Raw genomic sequence first — 25,366 nt, 5'->3', positions numbered from 1 at the left:
ACGTTCTTATTTCTTCCTTCCCAAGTGTGTTTCTCAGAGAAATAGGTTTTTATAAAACATCACACAATGATTTATTGTTTCCTCTTAACACACAGAATATTCTACAATCTTGTAGCGAAATGGTTTTATTACGGTACGTAATAAAACTTTTGCACCACTATAAGGCAACATATATCATAGTCTACGAATTTCTGGCCAAAACTCAAAAAACCATATTGAATAAATACGGTATTCCTTTGATGTGACTCCGTGCAACCTTTTTTTATTTTTCCAAATCTCTAATTACTTGTTCGAGACAGACAGTCGAAATAAAAGAGAATTCGAATATTTTTCGAAATATGTGACTAATATTATTTCGATAGGAAATTACTTTGAAGGAATATTTCAATAAAGATAAGTGTTCGCTTAGGGCGCCAAAATTTAGGGGCGGAATTTCAAGCTTTATCAACAAAATTCCCATGTATGCAAATTCAAAGTACTGACTGAGAATGTGATTAAGGAAGAAACAACAACAAGGAATACAGACGAATTCATTATCAAAAACCATCTAAGTGCAGATGAGCTCCTTCCTGCTGAAAACGTAACTCCTCTTCTAAAAGGTTTTCATCTGCCTCCAAAGTTTCGGTAATTAGAAAACCAATCACGTTTTCTAGCAAATCAAGATACATATCGCCAGTAAGATTTCCAGGAATGAACACGGAACCGTGATTGATCTTTCAATCACCGAAGCTTTGGAGGCAGATGAAAACCTTTTAGGAGAGGAGTTACTCTTTCAGCTGGACGGGGCTCTGCAACACTTTGCAACTCAGGTGAGACAGTACCTGAATGGTATGTTTCCTGGACGTTGGATAGGCAGAAGGGGCCCAGTGAAGTGGCCTGCGCGATCGCCGAATCTACAACCGCTTAATTTTTTTCTCTGGGGCGACTTGAAATCACAAGTTTATAAAACCAAAGTTGCAGATTTAGATAACCTTACAGCACGAATTGAGGCAGAATAACGTATGATAACTCCTGAAATGCTACATCATGTACGAAATAATTTTGAAGATCGATGCATGCAATCTAATGGCGACCACTTTGAGCATTTGCGGTAAATTTTTACTAATACTGTTTGTTAAAAATATTTTTCTTGCAATAGAAATCATACGATCAATTAGAACGTCTCTGTTTCATACAAATTTGAATCAATGCATACATTTGTGCTACAAATCTATCGACTTTCCCTATTCAAATTCCTGATGGGGTTGCAACCCTCTCCAGGGGGTTGCTAGTATAAACAAGCTTTGTATCCCAGATCATGCCCCCATGTCATCAAAAATTGACCTTCTGATTCGTTGTTGAGTTATTGGGGGTGAACACTTTTAAATGAGACAACCTGTATATCTTTCAGGATTGCATAAACCCAGAGCTTACGCAATACATGGGATTTAATCCAATGTGTTTCACCCAACTAGTTTTACTAGTCTTTAGGTCTGAAAAAGCCTTTTGTCTAGCTAGACAATGCCGAATGCGTAAAGATATGTATTCTCTTATCCGCTTTAAAGTATTCATCTTCTACGATGAGTAAAAGGCTTTCGCATCCACCAAATATACAGGATATTCATTCAATGCCTCAAGAATTAATTTCAAAATATATTCTCTACTCTAGCCAGGACTTATTGCACTGATATCCTTTCTATTCTCCAAACCTTCGATTAAGTTATGGTTACCTATTAATATTCTTGTTTGCCATCAAAGTTTTCTTTACCAATACACCATAAAAAAACTCTGAGAAAACGTTCACGAGAGATCGGTAAAGTATCCGAGCAACCCAATTCCATCAATTTATTCCAAACAATTTTATTGTTTCGAGTTTCGTTACCCTTTTTGAAAGTCTTCTAGTGCATTTTTGCCTTCTTCGAGAATTAAACAATTTTCTTCTTTTTCTTCAATATTTATATTCGAAGTATGATTCATTACAATTTTTCATTGAATCTTTCAGGCAAATAACGCCAAAAGTTTCGAATTCTGTGTAAATTTACTCAAGACTCGTACACACATCGAATCGAACGTGTTAAAGAATTAAACAAAATTTTTCAAATTCCCGTGAACTTCTTAATACAATTTATAAACATAGACGCTACTAATCAACAAATTCTTTTTGAATGAATAACCATTATAGACCATTTTCTTGTAGGACCTACCTCTCGACATGTAGTATTCGAATACAAGATCGAAAAGTCAATTTATATACCTATTACATGTAAAAGATGCCTCCCAGCATTAGTAGGTATATGGTTAGTTCCCAAAACAATTATGATGAGAACCCCTTACCCAATAAATTCATTCAAAGTAGCCATAAATCTTGCCCTTCTCCTGCGCTATCACAAACGATCTGACCCCTCACAAAGAAGGCAGAAATAAGCTACAGACACGAAAGTGAAAAATGCCTGTGCGATTAACATTATCGGAAAACCCTCTATATGGTTACATGAGAATCTGTAGTGTAGCATGAAACAAAGATCAATGATCTTGCTTCAATGAAGAGATCCTGCCACAAAAGGGGTGAACAAAGATTATCTCTCGAAAAGGCCGAAAGATAAGAGAAAAGCTCGGGAAAATTGAAGCAGGACTTGGCCGGGGGATCATGGAATTGAACACGTTTATGAGCACGTTGTGCTGAATGAATTGTTGATTCGGGCGTCCATGTTTATAAACTGATAAAAAAAAATTATTGAATTTTTCTGTCATACATCGCAAACTTTTCAAATCTTCCGTGAATCTCTTTCAAGGCTAAAATGGTAAATAATATAAACTAAATAAAACTTTTTAAAATATAATTGAAATATATGAGGTATTTTTCTCTATGTAAATTTCCATAATTTTTTTTCATGTAACTCCGTACTAGATACGTCTCGCTGATACTAGATATTATATTATGGGCGGAAAAAAATTTACCTCCCCGGCATGTGTTTTTAAAACCAAGCAGTATGAATTTCTGCTTGATCCTTTCTATAATTTTTAGAGTGACGTGCTATGTAAACATACATAATAATAGCATAATGTTGTTTAGCACTTCTTCAGAATCTTTCTTGAGAGGAAGAAAAAGCATATAAAGATAATAAATGTACGATATATTTCTGTAATTTTTTTATGTTTATTTTGAGTTATCATTATTATTACTATTAGTATAATAATATGCAGTTATAATAATTGACATAAAATCATGCGAACACATGCAAACTCATCTGATATAAAGAATAATGAATAGAAAACTAATATGCGGACATCAAATTACCCTGAAAATACCTATCATTTTCACGTCACATTATTCATCACTGAGTTCGAATCCATTCTCTGTTCCAAATTTTGAAAACAGGCATTTGGGCATTGATACTTTCAAAACCTATAGAGATATTATAATTATCATTCATTTAAAAAGTATAAAATTATAGCATATATCTAAAAATGTCAACCCATTCAAGGCAAATAATCAAGGAATCGATTAGGATATATCTGAGAAATTTTAGAAATCCTTACGGCAATCATAATATTGAAAATATATAATGATCCAGGAATTAACTTTATCTGTGAAATGAGAGAACATTATAAATCATTGTGTGAAGTACAGTATTTTCCTTCTTATGTCCTGTTTCTACACAGGACAGGATGAAAATTTTCGAATAACGGATAGATTTTTTTTCTTCGGATGGTTTATTATCCGTTTTTTTATTTTTTTAGGATTGACGGCAGATATAACCAACCGTAAAAACCTGAATTCGGAAAACGCTCCACTCAAATAATTATACCGATTTCATCAAACTATACAAATCTGCCACATTTCATTTCTGTTAATATAACGAAATATTTCTCAAGATCTTCATATCATTCATCTCTTGCAAATGATCAATCTTGTCAAAGATTAACACACATTTTCATTACATTACAACGGACCACAATGAAGCATCACGTCATAACCATGAGAAAAATTCTCATATCTTATTGTTTCGTCTGTCTTCATTGAATTTATCTGTAGGAACAATCAAATTATTGCAATCTCACGAAGTGCTTAACTATGTCAACTATGAAATTATATTGGAATGTCACTTTCTCAGGACAAGAAAAAAGAAATTGAGTCGGTAGAGGCTACAAATGATGAACACATTCATATAATAGTAATAAATTAACTCAATGATATTTTTAAGGTGCTGTAAACTCTCCTCAACTCCTACTCCTATCAGGAATCGGTCCAAGTGAAGATCTACGCAAAGTGGGACTGCCAGTGGTCCAAGACTTACCTGGAGTAGGTCGTAACCTCCACAACCACGTAGCCTACTTCGTAAATTTCAATATCAACGATACCAACAGCGCTCCTTTGAACTGGGCTACCGCAATGGAGTACCTCCTCTTCAGGGATGGTCTTATGAGTGGTACAGGTATCTCAGAGGTAACAGGATTCATAAACACTAAATACAACGATCCAAGTAAAGATCACCCTGATGTTCAATACTTCTTCGGTGGTTTCCTGGCCAATTGCGCCAAGACTGGCCAAGTTGGAGAGAAGTTGGATAATAATACAAGATCCATACAAATAATTCCTGCAGTTTTACATCCGAAGAGTAGAGGATATCTAACATTGAAAGATAGCAACCCTCTTAGTCACCCTATGATCTTCGCTAACTATTACACGAACCCAGAAGATGTAAGGGTTATGGTGGAGGGTATAAAATTTGCTATAAAACTGTCAGAGACTAAAGGTAATGGAAGCGATCAGTTTAATGTTTTTCTGTTTAACTTCTTTCATCTCTTCTCTAGCTCTGAAAAGATATGGCTTCCAGCTGGATAGAACACACACTCCAGGTTGCGAGAAATTCAAATTTGGTACTGATGATTACTGGGCATGCTCAGCTAAGCAGATGACTGGGCCTGAAAATCACCAAGCCGGAAGCTGCAAAATGGGTCCACACTCTGATCCAATGGCGGTGGTCAACCCTTTCCTTCAAGTATATTTAATGTTGAAAATTTCCCTAGATCTTATTTGCTTAAATTCAACTTCTTGCAGGTTTATGGCATCGACAGACTTCGAGTTATAGATGCTAGCGTCATGCCTAAGGTCACCTCAGGGAACACAAATGCTCCCACCATTATGATAGCGGAGAAGGGTTCTGAGATGATCAAATCAAGATGGTTAACTCCTGAAGCCGGTTTTTTCTACACCAACTTCCCCCAGCAAAGAATAGATAGAAGATGGGACTGGAGATACTGAACATTCGGTTGTTTTTAGGAATAAATGAAACATTCAACATAATGGCAGGGTTTTTAATGATATTTATTCATAATATTTATGATGAGAGGAGAAAACTGCAAATTATTTCTTGAAAATTCTGCAACAGTTTCAGATTTTTTTCAATCTACAACTACTTGACTTGAATTTCGAAAATATTGATTATAGATTTGTCGCACATATCTACAATATTAACCTGCAGACTTTTCCAATGAATATTGACTCAAACTCAACGGTTTATCGTTTCAAGACGTCTATTGCCATCTATCGAATAGTAACTTGTTCAATTAAATCTCCTATAATTTCAACTGAGGTAGAAAACCGTATGTACAGAGAACTTTTTGCCATAAAATCAAAATTCAATCTTGTATATTATTCATACAATTGAAATGTATATATCTTAATTTCATAGGTAAAGGAAATTATGTAAATTGTATAATTCAGGTTTTATATCTAACATAAGTAGTCTAATCGATTTCAAATTCTCTTTATTGTATCTGAACGTGTTGGAATACAATAAAGTCTATTTTTAAATAAGTGTATATTGTTATTGTTTTTTCGAGTAATTCAGGACATCTGATTTAATCTTCTGCGTCATATTCTGCAATATTTCAGCCAAATTCAAACCTTTATCTAGGATCTCGAATCCGGCATCTGAAACAGACAATATTCAATTGTAAAAGTTTAATGAGTCTACTTGTTGAAGGATATTTAATATAAATCAAATAATTCGACAACTTCGTGTCTAATCCTTCACAATAATATATCTATATGATATATTTAGTTTATTTTTGTCTTGGAATATATTCCAATTCTAAAAATGACAAATTTAATAATCAACCAAAAGAAAATTCAAAATGACTAAAAATGTATCAATTAAGTAAACGGTTAACCAATTGAACAAGTTCATCAACATAAAGACAGACGTACGTTTCGGAATTTTTGTATTTAAAAATACAATTTTTCCTCATCAGTGCCTTATAGTTCAACGAAAATTAATAAATTTGCAAACTCACCACGTGTATATCACTCCATCAAAACTGCAAGCTGGAAACTACAGACTAACTAAACGTACCGGTTACTCTAGTGAGGATTCACAGAGAAAACCATTACTGAAGGTAGTCATAGATTTCTTTCTTGTTATTTTTTTTGAAATACATATACAAATCGACATTTACCATTGAATAAACAATTTCAGGAATTTTAAATTTATCAATTGGTTGGTACTGACTCTCTAATCAAAATAAATGATTACATCAAATTATAAAAGTTTAATGAGTCTACTTGTTGAAGGATATTTAATATGAATCAAATAATTTGACAACTTCGTGTCTAATCCTTCACAATAATATATCTATATGATATATTCAGTTTATTTATGTCTTGGAATATATTCCAATTCTAAAAATGACAAATTTAATAATCAACCAAAAGAAAATTCAAAATGACTAAAAATGTATCAATTAAGTAAACGGTTAACCAATTGTCATTTTTAGAATTGGAATATATTCCAAGACAAAAATAAACTAAATATATCATATAGATATATTATTGTGAAGGATTAGACACAAAGTTGTCAAATTATTTGATTTATAATATTCAATTGGTTGAACATTACGTGAAGAAGAATTTTACCCATCATGAATCCGTTCATTTTTTCCTTGAAATTTTCCAGGTTATCGTGTAAAGGTTTCTTGTGCTCATCAAAGATTTTCATCAATGTCAACTTTTTCTCTCCAACGTTGGGTAGAGCTATGTTGAGTTTGTTCATCAAATGGTCATATGCCTGGGAAAAATTGTAGATGATTGAATTATGTTCAGTGAATATAGATGAAATTAATATGAATATTATGAATATCAGTATAGGAAATTAAGAAACAGCTTTAACGTGAAGTTAAGAGTTCGTCGTTCATGAATCAGGAGACCACATTTTGGCTGAATTTTTTTAATTTTCAAATGAAGCTCTCAACACTATATTTTGCACGACACTTGAAGTTGTAATTCTATATTAACACGTATCATCTCAACTCAGAAGATCTATTGTCACTGTTTTATTTTATTTGGAGATTCTGTTTCAATTTTTTTTTTATTATTATTTTTTTTTTATTTAAATTTTATATTCGGGGGTTCTGATGATGTTACCAACACGTAGCTTGAAATAAGTAGTTGTTTCATATATACTCATTACCTACATAAATGTCTGTCAGGTAAAAGGTTTTCTAAATATTCTGCTTGAATTATTTGAGATTCTGCTTATGTAATCAGGTTGAAATTTTGCATGAACCTCAAAAACTGTTATTTTATATCTACATTCAAAATATCATCTTTCGTGTCAACGGAAAAATGAAATAAATATTTTTCGATCATCTTCTGTGACTCGACCAACATGAAACTTTGCATGCTGCTTGAAATTGTTACTTATTTTCTGAACGCAATATTCTATTCCGATCGAATCTTAATTGTTAAATATATCAGGGAAACAAAATTTCAAATCGCCATATTTACGAATTTAACGATCCGAGATTCGAAGATATTCTCAAAATTTCAATTCTAATGGACTTTTCGTTCAACAGTTATCGTATTTAGGAATGGACAGAAACGATTTCGAGGGTGGGTTCAGTGAGTCGATCTTTACCATTTGAGACCATTACAGCCTAAAAATTCCTGGAATTTTGTCTATTCGTCCAAAAAAACCCTATTTTCCGGACTTGTTACGTAAATTACTATTTTCCCCGGGAAAAAAGTGAGTACTTTTTCCCGGATATATATTTATCTACATATAGATAAAGGAATAATAATAATTCGACCACACTATTGATGGCTTTTGTTGTTGTGCCAATTCCGAAAAATAAGCCAATAACACTGTCTCCGAGAAAGAACTGCATGTCTTTTTCATTTTCCATTCCATAAATCTTGAATACGGGGTTTCGTAAATTTTCCGCGATTTAGCTGGCAATAATTTTCGTGACGCTACTTGCGCTGCTTCTATCAACTCCAATGGAGTCAGAGAAAACTCGGAATCTGACATTATTTAACTTTATATTATTCAACAAAATAACTACTAAACAATTATTACTAAGTTCGCAATTTTTGAAACAAATCACAAAATTAAATTGACAGATATTTGATTACTTTGAAGTTTCCCTTAGCAACGCAGGTCTATTTGCAGCTTACTAGTTTAAAAATTCAAAATTCATATCGATAATATTGTCAACATAACCTCGAGCTAAAATCTAATACTTTTTTCCCTTGTATAATAAATAACTATTTTTCACCGGTTTCAAATACAAAAAAATCAAAAAATATTGTCAGTGTATAATTTCCCCTAAAATCATCAAAAATCTTTACCTTTTCTTGGGGTGCCCCAAATGTCACCAGGACCGAAGAGAATAAAACCAACACTACCAAATTGAGCTTCATTCTTTCATATATGTCGTAGTCACTTATTTTTGAAAAACAAGAAAGCTGCCTTGTAAAATATAAGTTTATAACTAGAAGAATTTCACGCTTCGACTGCTGTGACCATTGAGACAATTTCACGCTAATTAAAACAAAGATTTCGATAGTAACAAGATGCTAATGAAAACTCGATCATAAAGAATACCGCGAATTCATTTATTTCAACCACCAAGTTGTGGGTAGTAAAGTCGAATGGACGGATTACACCGCAGAATAATATAAAATTACTTATTTATTCATTTATTACGACATACGGCAGATCCAATTTTACAAGTAAAATTTATTTTAAGGGTAGAAATATATCATTATTCTATCCTATAATTAACAAAAAATATACATACATATAAAAAGAATTATCTTCATATTATATATATATATTCTTTTGAGAAAGAGCAATACAAAATATTAATTTCAAACAATCAAGCATATGTGTCGATGAATCTCAGTATTAGTCCAGTAGATAAATAAATTTCAACTGGAAAAAATTCCTAACTTAAGAAACTTCTACAGGTTGCTCGGGGGTTGCTGTGGGATAACTCTGTCAAGTTATCCAACACGAAGACCCTGTGCTTACTTGAGGAGGCCGAAGAACCTCAACATTTCCGGACTTCTTTCAGTTTTTTGCTCATAACTTCTAAACTAAGTAGTTTTCGATCAGAACGTTCATTTTCAAAGTTGTAGAGCATTGAATTCTCTACAATTTTGTGTTCACAAACTTTTTCGTATCAACCGAGATACAGCAGATGAAAATCAGAGGAATTTTATTAAAATGGCAAAAATTGGCAAAAAACGAAGGTTTTTGCCCACTTTCTATTTATTATTATGATAGTAATTTACCGTGAGGTGATAACATGCCACGATAACATTGAAATAACCACACTTACAAAAAAAAACAGCTCTTATTATATTTCAGTATATCGATATTGATGAGTGAATACTATATTTTTCAAAGAACAGATGATAATAATTGATAGATAGAGGACTAAACCTTCCGTTCATTTTCATTTCAAGGAAATTTCTCTGATTTGATAGGCTGTATTTCGGTTGATATGAGTTTCAAGAAAAAGTTTGTGAATACAGAATTGCTCTATTACTTTAAAGATGTACTTTTTCGTCGAAAACTATTTAGTTTAGAAGTTATGGGCGACAAACTGAAAAAGTCCGAAAATGTTGAGGTTCTTCGGCCCTCCTCAAGTTGGCCGAGTTGGATAACTTTACATAGTAATCTCCCTGCACCCCTGAACAACCTGTGAAAGTTTCATTAAGTTCGGAATTTTTTTCAGTAGGCCCCACATTTTTTGCTTTGTCTACTGGACTATAGGCAATATTGACGAATTGTTCTTATCTCAAGTTTAAGAAGAAACCTTTGGTATTAAAGCCCCAATAGATGATATTTGAGCTTTTTTAAGGGATATTGAAAACTCTAAATATGAAAATCGTTTTTATGGACCTGTCTTGCCAGGTTATTTATCAGATTTTTTAGGATTTGTCGATTTTCTTTGATTTTAGCATTGAAATTTTCAATTTTTATTTGACGCGCATTGTCTATTAGTGTGGTGATATTTTGTTTTGGGTTCCTTATAAGTGTGAGCTTACAATTCGATGAAATGTTGTTTTATTGTATAGCAATAGACCCCGAGACCAATTTTTCAAATCGCTATACCTTCTAGTAGCAAATGAGTCGATTAACAAAATGAAAAGACTTTTCGAAAATAGTGCACACGAACAAGGAGACAAACTTACACGAGACATAGCGGTACCACAAAATCACAACAAAGTGAAAACTTATTCGATTTCAGTATGACTCAAAATAATCTCTTTAAATATAATATTCTGGGTGAATTATTATAGCCAAAGAGATCAATGACGGACGTTTATAATTTTATATTTCATTAATTTTATTATTCTTTGTTATTTTATTGTTCTGGATAATAAATTGAATAAATAAGTGTTACGTTCACTCGAAAGATAATGTTAGAGAAAGAGTTTCCATTCTACTAAAACTTAGAAATAATATGTTACGATTGATATTAAAATGATAAATAGATAAAAAAAAAATTTTAAATACGATTTTTTTTCCCAGTCTCCTAAACTCAGGAAAATGGAGCTAAATATTGTCCATTTTCCATTACTAAGGTATATTATCTTATATGTATATATGTACTTTACTTCCAGCTCTAGTTAATGAATCACCCTGTATGCATCCTACGATTTTGATTAATATGGTAATGCATAATTTATTAGTGGGTTCCTTATCTAATCATTCTACGTATTCGGTCTACAATTTTACGTAAACTGGAGTTATTCCTACAAAATAGACAGATAATTTTAATCGTTATTTATTTGAACTGATCACAAAAGGTCAGTTTCAATACGTTTTGTTCTAAGAAAATTGGTTTTTGGTGATTCACACAGGATTTTGTTCGAATACAACATTTTGATAGGACGAAGATTACTGAGACTATTCGGAGTAATGAATATTCTTGATATTTTAAATGTATTGTCTGGTAGGATTTCGAATATTATCTCCTCAAAAATGTGCCAATTTAAACATATGAAAGCATTAAAACATCTTCAATTGATAATGTAACCACATTAGATTAGAAAATCCAAGAAAAATCCAAGAATGGACCTAATTTCATTTCACATAAACTTTTTAATAAGATACCTGAAGAGGTGAAAAGGCTCAGTCTCAAAAAGTATAAGCAAACTGTCGGTGAATTTTTGCGGCAGCATGCGTTCTGGAGTGTCCAAGAGTTCCTGTCCAGTAGTTTGAATTTTAATTTCTTTTAAATTAATTTATTCTTTGTGTTGTAATGTTTGTAATGAGGAATGGTATTTTATATCATTCATAGTCGTATTACTTTATTGAGTAATGCATTTATATTTTATATTTTGACAATGATACTCTGTATCATTTAAGAATTGTATAACTTTATTAAGTTATCTCTACTATTTTTATATTCTGACAATGATGAGAAATGATTTATATCATTTCGAAGTTGTATTTTTTATCGAATCCTGTGACGTGTGCAATACAATGAATTTTTGTAAAGGAGCATCAATAAATTATCTATCTATCATTTGAACAGGCTTATACTTAATTAGTCGACCATCGATATGTCTAAAATGTGCCATTCATTTTTTTAAGCTCAAAGGGATTCTGACCCAAATTTATTGTCTAGTGAGGGTATCTCAGAATCCCTTTGAGTTAATAAAAATGAATGGCACATTTTAGAGTTCGGTTTTCGAGAGAATCAATTTGCTGAAAACCACTACCTTATGTTTTGAACTGTTTTCACGCTATAAGAGAAAATTGGAAAATGGCGTGAAACGAAAAGTTCTCATAACTCCTTCAATACTTGTTCTATAAACATAAAACAAAATCATTCTACTGGCTTTTTTTCAGCAAAATCCAACTGTATAATAATTTTTTTTCTTATTGCAATTAGTTTTGAAGTTATAATACAAACTAAAGGTTTTTTATGTAAATCATAAAAATTTCTATAACGAATAAATCGCTTGATTTTTCCCCATTTAAAATATATAACATGATATATAATTTCTAATCAAACTATAAATCATCAAAAGTTTCAGTTTCACATGGCAAATGAACCAAGTGCATACCTATGATAATTGGCGAACTTCAGATAATTAAATTATTCAGTGGCCACCAAGGTCTCCGGACATAAGACCGTTTGATTTGTTCACATTGCAACATTTTCAAATTGTTAAATGTTGTTCTTTAAATGTGACCAAAGAAACATATCTAAAGGTGTTAAAGCCGAAGATCTTGACAGTCACCGAATATTTTAATTATAAATATTTATTTATTTATTTAAATGAATTACAACCAACAGGCAATTACAGGTGTAAGTAATATATGGAAATTATAAAATAATTATAATAATATCTGGAGTTAAAACACAGATCATCATAGAAATGAACTTGGTTGATTTGCGGCGTGAAACTGAAATTTTTGATGATTTTTATAGTTTGGTAAGAAATGTATATATCATGTTATATATGTATTTTCGAAATAGAAAAAATTAAGCAAATTTATTTGTTAAAGAAATATTGATGGTTTACATTAAAAAAAACACCAGTTTGTGTTATAACTTCGAAACTGATTGCAATACAAAACAAATGATTACACCAATGGATTTTACTGAACACTGTGCCTGTAGATTGTTTTTGCTCCATATTCATAGCATCAGTAATAAAGAAGTTATGAAAACTTTTGATTTCACGCCATTTTCCAATTTTCTCTTATAGAGTGAAAACAGTTGAACTTAAAAGGTTACGGTTTCCACCAAATCAATTCTCCCAAAATTCGATCCCGAAAATTAATCATTCATTTTTTTTAGCTCAAAGGAATTTTGAGATCCCCTCACTTGACAACGAATTTGGGACACTTATAAATTATATCAAGATCAGAAATTAATTCCGGATGTTTTTGATGTGAGTGTAGTAGGTTATTTTGATGGAGTAATTACCTACTCGAGTTCCAATTGGATGATAAACTTGTATTGTTTTTTTTATTCATCAGCAATCCTGAATCATAAAAAGATATACTTTTTCAATTTAACATTCAAAAATTTATTATACTGTTGGCGTTACTGCATATTTGATAAGGATCCCATTGTTTTTATCATTTCGATTTCCACGAATGCTTCAAAATCACCAACTCTTTTGCAGAGAGGTCATTGCTAGATAAAACGCCAAATTGTAAACATCTAAACACCAGCAAGCAGTTCATAATCTTACCAGTCGGAACCTTGATCGAAATCTAAAAGAAGCACAAATATTTAGGGTGAGTACTTGATAAAGGAGAATGATGGCGTTTATCAAACAGGATGCAATTTTGTTTTCTATAAAGGGCGATGAAGGATATGAAATCTCATTTTTTTTTCTTAAACATAGATTAAAGTTTAGGCAATGCCTATAAACTCATTTGTTCGTAAAACTAAAGATTATTCTATCTAATTCGTTTTTTTGAAAGAAAAATTTCGTTGCAGTCATTCTACAGAATAAGAAAAAATTTTCAAAGCGTAGGAGTCATGTTTTGGTATATAATTTTTGCGCACTTGTGAGGGCTATTTTTTCCAAATGTATGTAATTTTCGAATGTTTTTCTGAGGATGGTTTCAAATCAGAAGATTCTACCCTGCACTGATGGAGAACTACAACCTAACTTTTGAACGGAATGTGATGGAGACGAGAGTAGGTAATTTTGGCTTTACCTGGAAAAATGATTGAGTTTTTTCTGATAACTCTCTGAACAACACAATACCTATCTTTCGAAGAACGGATTGTTTTTTTTATTTCAGATAAATGTAATTGAACTTAGATAACATCTCTTCCATGCAAGGGCGTAAAAATGAGGGGGGGAGTTCTGGGGGTAAATTGCCCCCCCAAGATTTCCAAAATAAAAATAAAAAAAAAACGAAGAACGAAAATTTTTACATAAAATGAGCCAATAATCTTTTTTCTCTTTTTTGAAATCCACATGGCAGTGAAAAGTCGGACCCTTTCAGGGTTTATGAGTTTATTATCGTTCTCAAGATGATTACTGTTATTGCACTGCGAGCACGTCTATGTCCGAGGTTTATTATTTTCCTTTATCTACTCCTACTGAATTATAAACTCATTATATAACTGCTTTTGAGCAATTAATAGTATCTATTAACAAACAGCGTGATTTATAATAACTCACTACTATAACTCACTATTATAAATCGGAAAATATGGATCTGTGCTTCTATACTTCTCTGCTTCTATTCGATTGGCCGAAAGGGAACATTCCATTATTGTTATTGAGGGGAGGAATGTCCGAGGGAATGTCACTTTTGACGTTTTCAAATTAAGTTGATATCTAATTATTGTGAATGTTTTGCTGAAAACGATTAATTCAGATAGTGAAGATGAAATATTATAAAGGTATACATTTCCAAAAGACAAACAGCTAATGTTACCATACAGAATTAATTGCCCGAAAAAATATAAAGGAGTTTGAAAAAATTTTCAAGATTGGTGTAGCAGTAAGATCATTAAGTAATCGTTTACAGGGAATATTTTTTGGTATATTTTAATGCATTTTCATAGGCAATTATTAAGGTTTTTCAATAAATTTTTATGTCTGTACTCTGTACTGGATTCGAGCTAGCCGAAGCTAGTTCGATTGTGATTGGTAGCACTAAGTTTCCATCTCCATAGTACGGGATCGAGCACATTATGTTTATTTCCCGTTCTTTCTGTCTTTATTCTAAGTCTGTATTTTTTTCTTAGTATTTATTGATATAGTCGTAGATAAAGTATAGTATTCAACTTGCGGTAATGGTCATAACTCACTTGATGAATTACAGCACTCGCCTGCGGCTCGTGCTGCAAACATCATCTGCCTGAGTTATGACCTACATTACCGCTCGTTGAATAATATACTATTATCTACCCGCTTTATTAGTCCCTTATTTGCCATCTGTGATTTTTGCATTCGTCATCGGTATACACTTACCCGTTGTTTTTGGTTTTTTGTATCATTCTCGGGACAAAATTCCAATACTGTAGTTATCAAGGACCTGAACTGAGTAATTCGCATAGAAAAATTGTCTGCAATGTGTTGTACAATTTATTGCGTTTCATTCAAAATGCAATTTGTGAAGACATCAGTTTTGAATTTATTATATCGGAGTTGCTAAATTGGAGGTATGTACAAATGAAAATGACATATTTCTAGGATAATTTTAAGAAAAAAAGTCCTATAACATGAGTCTCCAAAAACTTGGTTTTTGAGATACAGGTGTTAAAGTTCAAATTTGTTTTTCTCGTAAAACATTTCCTTCATAAGAAATTTAATTCGAATTGGCCATAGACATTCCAATAAAGTTTTCATTATGTGATATGCTAATTTTGAATGCAAATCTACAGAGTAATATTTTTTCTTCAAAGGTACCTGCTCCTTTCCTCCAGAACTATTTTTTGATGAACCACTGATAGTTTAAAAAAATATGAAAAAAAATTCTGGTCCAGTACTACACTTATTGGTTTGTTATAGTTTTGTCGTATCTACTATAGATTTCGAGAAAAAATTTCAAACAGCTCTCTAGTAATAAAATTCAAATTATTATAAAGATCCAACTAATATAAGCTGTAATGAATTAATTAATTATAAGTTTTGGAACTTATTTACCACTCTGTAGCGAAGATTAATAAAGACTTGATAAACTGATATAAGCATCACTAAAAAGTACGACACATTAGAAACACCCTGTATCTCGAAAACAAAGCTTTCGCGGGCTCATATTCATGGGAATTTTATTCTTGAAGTTATCTCTAATTTTCCTCCGTAGCTCTAATTAAGGAACACCCAGTATAAGGTAAGGTTAGGTCGATTGTTTTTACAACAATCGAATTTGTAATGAAAAAAGTTATTTCGAGTAATTTGGTTCGAACTTCATTATCAAACTTTTTTTTTCTCACATATCTACGCCCTTGCTTCCATGACATGGTGCCGATTACCTATTAAGAAGAAAAATCAAATATTCGAAACATGCATTTACAGTTTTTCAAATTTTCTTTTTTCGTTTCATCAAGAAAATTGTTTCAATTTTCTCTGTTCCAACTGAAAATCAATTGTATGATATTTCCAAACACAATCTTCGAATAAAATTTGATGAATAGTGCATTTGTTTGTCCAATTAATGAATTAATGTACATATTTTACTCAATAATAATAATAATAATCCCTAATCGGTAGAGCTCTTTCTCCTGATTTTAAATATATACAACAATTTCAATTCGGTCGGATTTGTTGTTATTATAATATACAGGATGTTTCCAAATTAGACGTGAACCTTGAAGGACGTGTTAGTATGACTCATTTGCTGTCGTTTGAGCCATATTTAATGAATACCAAAAATCAACAGTTTACGAGATATTTGAGTTCTTGTAATGTTTTGAAAGATTTCTAACTTACTTTTCTTCGTTGACCAAATTTGATTATAGGTAATATTGGATTTTTTTCGTGGCCAACAAGAAGTCCGGATCTAACACCGTTAGAATAGACGGAACAGCGAGAAGATTGAGAGTAAATTTCAGGAGGAAAGTGACAACTGAAGAAATAAAAAAAGGGCACCTGTTTATATGAAGAATGGTGGAGATCATTTCATAATATGGATACATTTTCTCCTGAAATTTTGAGTTTAATTGCAATAAAAAAATACTTAATTCATTACTTTCCTTTCTTTGCTTCTTTCCCCTTTCAAATTAAAATCTGCTGAAACGAAACTAGCACCTGCATTCTAACAAAAACTTTTCAAGGAAATAAAGAAGGAATTTGGCAAGTTTTCAAAATAATTTTGTCATATATAAATGATGGAATTCGAAAGTTGCAGGCAAATTTATATTAGAAATTTAATATTCTTTTCTTCAAATACCAACTCTCAAATCATACTAATTCTTATTCAACATCTAATACAGCATCGTTATGCTTTTTTCATTCATATCATATCCTTTTCTGATGAAAATAATGAAAAATTCAAATCAAACTTGGTCAACATAGAAAAAATTGACGAAAAATGAAGTAAGGTGAGAAATATAAAAAAACACAAGAACTCAAATATTTCGGAAATTGTTGATTTTCGGTTATAAATAAATATGGCTCAATCGACAGCGAATGAGTGATACTTGCACCTCCTTCAAGTCAAATTTTTGGAAACACCCTATATATTGTTTTTGTCGATATTCTTCTTGAATTTTCTATAGTTCTGAGGAAGCAAAACGAAATTTCTCACAAGGATTGCAATTGTTATTTTATATCCACATGCAAAAATGCAAAAACCTCAAGGAGGATCGGATTTTTTAACAGATGTTATGTTTTTTATATCATTATTTTACTTGAATTCTATCTGTTTCTAAAGATGAAAAGGAGAGTTTCTTATGACGTGATCAACATGCGAGGTCTCAAATTTTATTTCACATCTCAATTTCAATGGAATGGATTCTTTTTAAATTTTCAGAAAAATTAGCGCCTATTATCGAACTTGAAAATTTTCAGTTCTTTCCGTTCGAGAGTTATCGTATTTTTGGATGGACAGAATCAACTTTGAGGTTGGATTTGTCAACATCGAGTCGAATTTCAGATCTGGCTAAGCGATTTGTTCGGAAAATGACCGATCAAAGAAACTGCTCACATTTTGACGCCATTTTTTTGGTTTTGGCAAAGATTTATCATGAATCTATAACTCCATAAATTTCATTAAATTAGTTCAACATATTATATCAATCACCATATTAATACATCAATAATAATAAAATAAAATGTATTTGTTTACGATATTCTTCCTCTGCCTGATACTGTTATGATCATTATGCTTCATTCCATTTGTGCACTTATATGTGACTGATAATTCTCAGTTTGTTGAAGTTTTCTATTGTGAAGTGAATATTCAGCCCCCATTTTCTTATTTAGGTATACCAGAAAAGGGAATACCTTATAAAATTATTTCTAAGTCCATATCTAAAAATAAAACTTAGTTCATTTATTTAAATAATAAAAAAAATATTATAGTGAACGATATTATTCACATTGAGAAAAGTTATATTATGAGAAATCCCAGTACCCTGTAATATTTCCCTGAACCCCATTATTTGCTTTGTGAATACAAGGACAGGCAATGTTAGTCACTCAATGTCTAGTCTTAGGTAGTTTTAAAAGTTTTTTCTTGTTTCGATCAGAAACTGATAACGCTTCCCACTAATGGAAATTTTAAGGGTGCACAGGCATCATCTCGATAAATATTTGGGGTATATGTTGAGGAGCTGTAGAAAACAAAGGCGCCAGCTGATAAATTGATAAGAGGGATCAAGGTCTCAAAGGTCCGGGATAGTTTGCTGTTATATAAAGACAGGAACTTAAAATTACCAGGCACTTTGTGACTAGCGACGAACATAAAGCGTCTTCAAAATGGTCAAATACATCGCTGTTGTTCTTGTAGCAATTGTTGCTCTCCAGGTAGGATATCTCAATATTGTTCTTATTATTTCACGCTCAATCAACTATTTTTAATATTTCATCAGTACGTACTGCAAAATTTGATGTACTAACTTATTGATTCGATTACTTTTGAATTTGATCATATAGAGTACGCATTTTGATAACGCCGCTTGTAGATTGATTGTAATTGTACCGCCGTTTCTAATTCATTGAAACATTTTTATAAACATTAATTTTTATGAAACCTGTTTGAATAATCTTAAAAATCTGTTTTGTACTACTCACCTCTTATTTGAAATGTTGCTGCTAGAAGTGGAGCTTGACTTTTTATTAGAGAGTTTTCAATTCACTCAATCACATTTCTTGCCTATTAGATAAGTTCTTTTTGTGCAACTGTAACTTCAGAATATGAAAAAACCACTTGTTATTTTTTTTCTTTCTCAATGTAAATTTGACCATATTTTCTTTTCTAGGCCGCTTTAGTCTCAGCTAGAGCTACCGCACCAGCTGAACCAAATGTCTTCGATACTCTCGCTGCTGACGCACGTAAAGCCGTCAAGGACTTCGCTGATGCAACTGGATTGAGCAGCTTATCTTCCGAAAAAGTAATTAGCACCATTGAAACTGACGCTAAAAAGGTCGCTGCCAACCTTGATGCCTTCGTCGAAAAAGTCAAGAAAGATGTGAGTGAAAGAATAGAAAAAAGTCAACAGAAAACAACTAATTGAGTAATAGCTACAGAAGTGATTTGTCAAAAATAATCAAATCTTATATTAAGTCTAGTCTAATAATGAAAATGATAAATAATTACTGAACTCATCAAGTTCCTAAATATCTTTTTACATATGTTGCATTATTTTAAGTTCTAACACTGCCAAGAATTGAAACCAATCTAGGTTACCTCATTTCATGTTATATTATTGGAGATCCATTAAATTGTGACAATAATCTCACTCTTTTATTCAAAATATCTTTTTCCACATTGACTCAATTTTATCATTAATATCATCATATACTAAAATGTCATTTCATTTTAAGCTCGATGCCAAAAAACCAGAAATCGAAAAAGTTCTCAAATCTGTTGAAGCTGAATTGACCAAAACTTCTGATTCTTTGAAAAAATTGGTAGGACCTGACACTACTAAGAAAGCAGAAGAACTCAAAAAGACTTTCGACAAGAACTTGAACGAAGCCATTGAACAAGTCAACAAGGTCGTTAAAGCCGTCGAACCTGACGCACAAAGTGAGTAGCTCAAACTGAATTAATAAGATTCAATTGCTTTAATAACATGTTTACAGAGCTCAAAGCTGACATCGAAGCCAGTGGCCAAGTTGTATTGAAGTCAATCGTTGATGGAACCAAGAAAATCGAAGCAGCTGTCAAAGAAACTGTAAAAAATTAAGCAATTACTCTTGTAAAAATTCAATAAACCTATTTTCCTAAATAATAGGGCATTTCTTTTTCAACCAAAATAAAAAACTTCCCTAAGGTTAGTTGATCCCATAATAAATCCTTTCACTTGTTTTTTCCACGCCACTGATAAATATCCTTGAGAAGAAATGTCTCAAATATTCAATTTAATTATTTGGTTTGAACTAAGATGTCTAAAATTTTTCAGATATCGTAACTAGAACTATTCAGTTATGAGGAATATGAAAAATCAATGCTTTGAATAAAAAATATATGATTCTCAATTCTCATTTAGTGTTCTTTAATTCTCAAAACATGTAGTATTTTCTGTGAAAAACTTGATGCTTCTATGACTTGTGAGTTGTGTTGAGTTGACAGTGTTGACACTTTGTCACTTTGACAGAACAATCCAAATCCAAAATAAGCAATCAAGAGATGTCAGAAGCTAGGTACGATTTTAATAAAATTCTGTTACAATTCTCCATTTTCGAAGAATTCATTTGAAAGACATCTTCGTTTTATCACACATTGCCATTATATCAAAAACAATGAAGAATTGAGACAGATGACCATTTGGTGAGTAAACATCAGGTACCATTATGGTTTGAGGTTATGTATGCTTGTATTCCAGCAATTAATTTATTTAAAAAAACGTATCATGGAAGAAGAGAACGATATGGAAGAGCATCTGAAATCATCTCATCCTGTAAGCATCTTGAGACATGAAACGATGGAGCTACTTTCAGCGATGTTAAATCCACCTAAATTATTTAACACAAGTGAAGGTCTTAGTAGGTAAGTCTTATGACCTGTCAGTATAAAATTTTGGGTGTAACATGGAATATTCCCCAATTATCTTATGGAACTGCATCAATCAGCTGATGAATTGCCCTTGCTAGTGTCAACCTCCAATATTAAAATGATTGTCAATTATTTTCAATCCATCACATTGCTATTTGTTTTTATTTGGACATTTAATTCTTCTCTGAATGAGGACACTTTCTGAAGAAAAATGTTAAAACTAAAAATTTGTAACACTCTTTACAAAATCTCACATTTAATTGGTTTTATCTAATCTTTCGTTAATTTTCAGGAATTGGAAAGGATTTGCTGAATTATGTTCCATTCAGTCGTATTTGATATCCAATTGGGAATTTTGTGATGATCCTACAAAGGAAGTGTTCAAAATATGGCAATCAAAAGGAGATGTAGCTACTATAGAGAAGATGATTACCTTTTTGGAGGAAATAGATCGAGGGGACGTTATAGAAGATGTCAGCAGTCTCATAGGTATATTCATGCAGTATTTTTTTGTTAAAAAATAATACACTTGAAATTATTTTTGAATTATAGGTGACCATAACTCAACATTTAAAAATGTTTCAGTATTAATTGGCAACTGTGATTTTGTTAGTTAATATGAAAAATTCCTTGATAATGTTGATGACATTCATTGCTTATTATTAAAAATTACAATATTTAATTTCAAAAGTGAATATGAAAATGTCATTGATGTAAATTATAATGAAATATCGCTAGCAGTTTCAATTGAAGAGTTTTTTGTTAGTTTTCATTGGATCACTCATTATTAAATGGTACTCAGTAAAATATAAATAACTCCAGATATTCAAATAATATCACATTTTTTCACTATTTAAATTCAGTTTTCAAGAGAGTATGTGTAATAATAAATATCCGATGACAGGAAATTTAACTAATTTTTCTATTAAAATCGTTTTTTCTCTGACATTCTCATTAAAGAATTAATTTTCCAATCTAGCTGTCCAGCACCAATTTTAACATAAATTTCCATACGAATGAAGATTGTTCAAGTTCGTTATACTAATCGCAATTAGAATCTTTAAAAATTTAATATATTTTATATTGCTATTAATTTATTTTAATATCTTGGAAATAAGATTCTGAAGAAGAAATTCAATTAGACCTGTTTTCCATTTTAATCAGTATAATTTTCATGATTAGCAGGATCAAGTTCATCAAAGACTTTAATGGTGCCAATTCTTTTTAATGCCATCCTTTTAGATTTTAAGATCAAATTTGATTTGTGCTATTTTCAATTTTACTGAGATATAATTGAGAGAAATTGACAGTCTAAAAATAAATGTATAATTAGGTAAAATAGTTCATGATTCTCACAGAGGGGTTGACAAATTGGCTAATTCTTCAAAAATACAACTAAACAAATATCAATTTAAAATCTGAATAGTTGAGAATTATAAGTCAATCAGAATGTCAATATATTAAGAGTTCTAATTTCAATCAGCTTTATTTTTTAACTTATAGGAGCCTTCTCTCATTGAAATTACAAAAACTTCCTATAAAGGTTTATCATATTTTGGAAAATTCATTCTTTTTTTGGGGAAAAAACTCCATCTTAATTGTATATAAGTTTGAATAAATGTAATTTTTCCATTTCCATAGTATAATTCGATGTTTGCTAATAATTCTGTTAATACTTGAACATTGTTCTCCCTTCTACAGGAAGTTCAATTATTCTATTGAGCTGATTACTTCAAACTCTACTCTGTTATTGAGGAACTTATTGAATTTCGTGTGCTGCCTAATTAGAATTCATTTGTACATGTTTACTATTATTAATCTCCTCTTAAAAAAACACTAATAAGGCATGGTAGTTTGGTATATATAAATATCTTTTTTGAAATTTTCAAAATTTATTCATGAAGAATAAAAACTAGTTGTGTAAATTTTATAAAATATTTGGTTTTATCCCAATATAAAATGGATTTTCATGAAGTTGAATAGTCATCTAATCTTTAGAGGATGACACAAAATTTTAAAGAAGTCAGCCAAAACATACACAACATCTAATATTTCATACTTATTTCAATGATAAAAGTAGGACGGTTTTAGTTTCTGCCCTTGTTTGGGATCAATGAATTATCTGAAGGTCCATGGTTTGGTTCTGATGACTGTGAAACTACTGCAAAAGGAAACAATTAATTCATCAATCGTTCTGAAACACACTTCAGGTGGAATGAACCGCAGTTGTTAATTTTAAGGCATTCTTACCAAATTGAACCCTTCATTTCTTTTCAGCCAAAGACATTGAGTTCCATCTACAGCATCCAAAAGAACACAAAAAACAGTCTCCTCTTTACCAAGGCCTGGACAGTTCTATCTTAACGGTAGATGACTTAGAATACATTGGAAAGAATATGGAACTCATCCAGTATGATGCCTTCATTCTATTCGCAGACGATGACATTGATTTTGCCACCGAAGTCATCGAAACAATGGAAAAACAGTATAAACTGAAGTTCTGTGTCAAGGACTACTTGATTGGGGGTCTCTTTGAGCATGAAGCAATAATTCGACTAATTTCTCAACGTTGCGAAAAACTTATAGTTATATTATCACCTAGTTTCTTCAAGAGTCCTATGAACAAGTTCTTCCTGAACTTCACACAAGCTCTAAGTCTGGGTCAGTTCATTCCACCTCTGCCATCGACAAGAATCTTATTAAATTTTCTTTTATTTTATAGAACAGAGAAAAATAATACCTTGCTTGTATAAAGCATGTCCTGTGATGCCACCGGAGATCAGGTGCTATTTCATGCTGGATTATACAAAACAGAGGGGAGTGCTTTATAACTTTTGGGACAAACTGTATGAATCCATAAAAACTAAAAAGGCGCCAGCTAATGCATCAAACAGGTAGGTGCCATAATGTATTCAAATTCTTGTTTTTGAATGTTACATGTGATGGTCAAAAGGTTAAATTTTCATTACCTCCTTATCCTATCTAGCAGATAATTATAGTTATTTTATGTTCAGGGTGGTAAGAAGAGATCAACCTCCAAGACAGCTGATAATAAAAAATAACTCGCAAAGAGATACCGAATTCAGACTGAGAGCCCCAAGTGTTAACGTAAAATCCAACAGTCTCGTAGACCTAAGCAAAACTGACGCTGATCATATTCTACCGGAGGTAAATCTGATACCAAGTACCAGCGCAAACAGTTTGGGTATCAGTTTCTGCGAACCTGAAAAAAAAATAAAGCCGAAAAAGACTAATTGGCTGAAGAAGTTGTTTCCTAAGAACAGCAAAAATTATGAAAATTGCAATCAGCAACACATCAAAGCAAATGGTGAAGTTGAGGGTAACAGGGAGAAGAAGAAGCTGTGGAGTAAGTGTGTGAAAAGGAAACCAGTAGCTGCCACATAGGGAACAGGGTTTTTTTAGGTTAGTTGAAGTTAGTTTTCTAAAAAGTTTTGCAGAGTTTGAAAAGAATCATTTAGTATTGGTTCAATTTGTTAACATATTATTTTTTTCAGGTACAAAGACATCATACCAAGTGCCTAGATACCGTACTGTGCCAGTTTTCAATAACTTCGCCATCCTGCTATCAATTTAGTGTTCATAGTTAATTCGAGGATTTCTTTCGTGTTTATTTTCCAAGAAAGTAAACTTAAACTAGCTTTGTGATTATCACAATGAAACGATGGTTTTTCTCATACTTGGAAAATCAAGTTTTTGGATTTCTTACATCAATCTATCTTTGAATGTCTAGTTGGGATGTTCTTGAGAATATTTGTTTGTTGAACGATTTTTCTATGACTTTGAGTAGTTTTCTCTCATCTTTGTTTTATTTTTGTTACGGGTTTTCTCAGCATAGTTGTTATTGCCAAAACCAATGAAGCTTGATTTTCCAATTCTAGTGTTGTATTCGTTTAAACTCACTAGTTATCTTCTTGAACTAGGTTTTGATAGGATATTTCGTGGACCAATTATGAAATCAACTGAATTTTGATGGAATTGTTTGTAACAAGGAACCATTTTATGAAACTTTTAAAAATCAATTTTTTCATATCAAAATATGGCAATTGAAAAACTGTTGATGTTTGGATTGTTCAATCAATGTAACATTATCAATTATAAAGGAAAGATATTTTCATAATATTTTAGGTAATATTTTAGTGAAAAATTTTTTCTCCAAATGAATAAAATATCTGATTTTTTTATTATTCGCTAATGATGGATATTGTGGAGTGGATTGATTTTTGAAGCTTGATCTTATTTATGCTTATTCGATAATGATATATAAGTACAAAGTTATTGCACAATTTTGCTCTTGTTATACTTCATCTATTGTCATCTATTTCTCATCATGAACTCACTCAATTATTTTTCAATAAAATCGAAAAAATTGAATTTTTTCATTTATTTTTACAATCCAAAGTACTTATAGGTTTTGCAGG

General features: G+C 31.6%; 4 protein-coding genes and 1 long non-coding RNA gene across 6 annotated transcripts in view; 3 read left to right on the top strand and 2 right to left on the bottom strand.

The window, feature by feature from the left end:
- LOC123676666 (glucose dehydrogenase [FAD, quinone]) overlaps nt 1-5,805 on the top strand; it is a 38,026-nt gene extending 32,221 nt beyond the window's left edge. Inside the window, exons 6-8 of the mRNA XM_045612760.1 lie at nt 4,185-4,736; nt 4,795-4,982; nt 5,042-5,805. Of these exons, the coding sequence (XP_045468716.1) occupies nt 4,185-4,736; nt 4,795-4,982; nt 5,042-5,245 (944 nt within the window). The 3' untranslated portion in view covers nt 5,246-5,805. The remainder of the gene's footprint in view (nt 1-4,184; nt 4,737-4,794; nt 4,983-5,041) is intronic.
- Nucleotides 5,735-8,761, bottom strand: LOC123676669. Its single transcript, XM_045612764.1, has 3 exons — nt 8,612-8,761; nt 6,899-7,049; nt 5,735-5,917 (listed from the first exon to the last, which is right to left on the bottom strand). The coding sequence occupies exons 1-3, from the start codon at nt 8,681-8,683 to the stop codon at nt 5,811-5,813; spliced, it is 330 nt and encodes a 109-aa protein (XP_045468720.1). The 5' UTR covers nt 8,684-8,761; the 3' UTR covers nt 5,735-5,810.
- Nucleotides 8,762-13,432: 4,671 nt separating this feature from the next.
- On the top strand, nt 13,433-20,163 carry LOC123676668. Of its 2 annotated transcripts, XM_045612762.1 has the most exons (5): nt 13,433-13,535; nt 18,493-18,733; nt 19,189-19,398; nt 19,754-19,958; nt 20,015-20,163. In XM_045612762.1, the coding sequence occupies exons 2-5, from the start codon at nt 18,686-18,688 to the stop codon at nt 20,116-20,118; spliced, it is 567 nt and encodes a 188-aa protein (XP_045468718.1). In that variant the 5' UTR covers nt 13,433-13,535; nt 18,493-18,685; the 3' UTR covers nt 20,119-20,163. The 2 variants fall into 2 exon arrangements, with proteins under 2 accessions (XP_045468718.1, XP_045468719.1); XM_045612763.1 differs by lacking the exon at nt 13,433-13,535 and having other exon boundaries at nt 18,102-18,733.
- LOC123676670 lies at nt 17,961-19,190 on the bottom strand. Its single transcript, XR_006746991.1, has 2 exons — nt 19,001-19,190; nt 17,961-18,238 (listed from the first exon to the last, which is right to left on the bottom strand). It is a non-coding gene; the product is annotated as an uncharacterized LOC123676670 (long non-coding RNA).
- Nucleotides 20,164-20,503: 340 nt separating the features above from the next.
- Nucleotides 20,504-25,319, top strand: LOC123676667 (myeloid differentiation primary response protein MyD88-like). The gene is made up of 7 exons (XM_045612761.1): nt 20,504-20,702; nt 20,758-20,921; nt 21,220-21,416; nt 23,205-23,588; nt 23,650-23,821; nt 23,942-24,350; nt 24,443-25,319. The coding sequence occupies exons 2-6, from the start codon at nt 20,785-20,787 to the stop codon at nt 24,330-24,332; spliced, it is 1,281 nt and encodes a 426-aa protein (XP_045468717.1). The 5' UTR covers nt 20,504-20,702; nt 20,758-20,784; the 3' UTR covers nt 24,333-24,350; nt 24,443-25,319.
- Nucleotides 25,320-25,366: the final 47 nt, after the last annotated feature.

Source organism: Harmonia axyridis, chromosome 3 (genome assembly GCF_914767665.1).
Source record: "Harmonia axyridis chromosome 3, icHarAxyr1.1, whole genome shotgun sequence".
In the NCBI taxonomy this organism is placed as follows: Eukaryota; Metazoa; Arthropoda; class Insecta; order Coleoptera; family Coccinellidae; genus Harmonia; species Harmonia axyridis.
This window is presented reverse-complemented; position numbering and strand designations above follow the sequence as displayed.

What these genes read in the sequence shown, in the direction of transcription:
- LOC123676667 (XM_045612761.1), top strand. Translation starts at nt 20,785, where the DNA reads ATGGAAGAAGAGAACGATATGGAAGAGCATCTGAAATCATCTCATCCT. An exon ending in CACACAAGCTCTAAGTCTGG is followed by an intron (nt 23,589 to 23,649) that starts GTCAGTTCATTC and finishes TTTATTTTATAG; the next exon opens with AACAGAGAAAAATAATACCT. An exon ending in CCAGCTAATGCATCAAACAG is followed by an intron (nt 23,822 to 23,941) that starts GTAGGTGCCATA and finishes TTTTATGTTCAG; the next exon opens with GGTGGTAAGAAGAGATCAAC.
- LOC123676668 (XM_045612762.1), top strand. Translation starts at nt 18,686, where the DNA reads ATGGTCAAATACATCGCTGTTGTTCTTGTAGCAATTGTTGCTCTCCAG. An exon ending in TAGCAATTGTTGCTCTCCAG is followed by an intron (nt 18,734 to 19,188) that starts GTAGGATATCTC and finishes TTTCTTTTCTAG; the next exon opens with GCCGCTTTAGTCTCAGCTAG. An exon ending in CGTCGAACCTGACGCACAAA is followed by an intron (nt 19,959 to 20,014) that starts GTGAGTAGCTCA and finishes ACATGTTTACAG; the next exon opens with AGCTCAAAGCTGACATCGAA.
- LOC123676669 (XM_045612764.1), bottom strand. Translation starts at nt 8,683, where the DNA reads ATGAAGCTCAATTTGGTAGTGTTGGTTTTATTCTCTTCGGTCCTGGTG. An exon ending in TTGGGGCACCCCAAGAAAAG is followed by an intron (nt 7,050 to 8,611) that starts GTAAAGATTTTT and finishes AATTTTTCCCAG; the next exon opens with GCATATGACCATTTGATGAA. An exon ending in AATGAACGGATTCATGATGG is followed by an intron (nt 5,918 to 6,898) that starts GTAAAATTCTTC and finishes TGTCTGTTTCAG; the next exon opens with ATGCCGGATTCGAGATCCTA.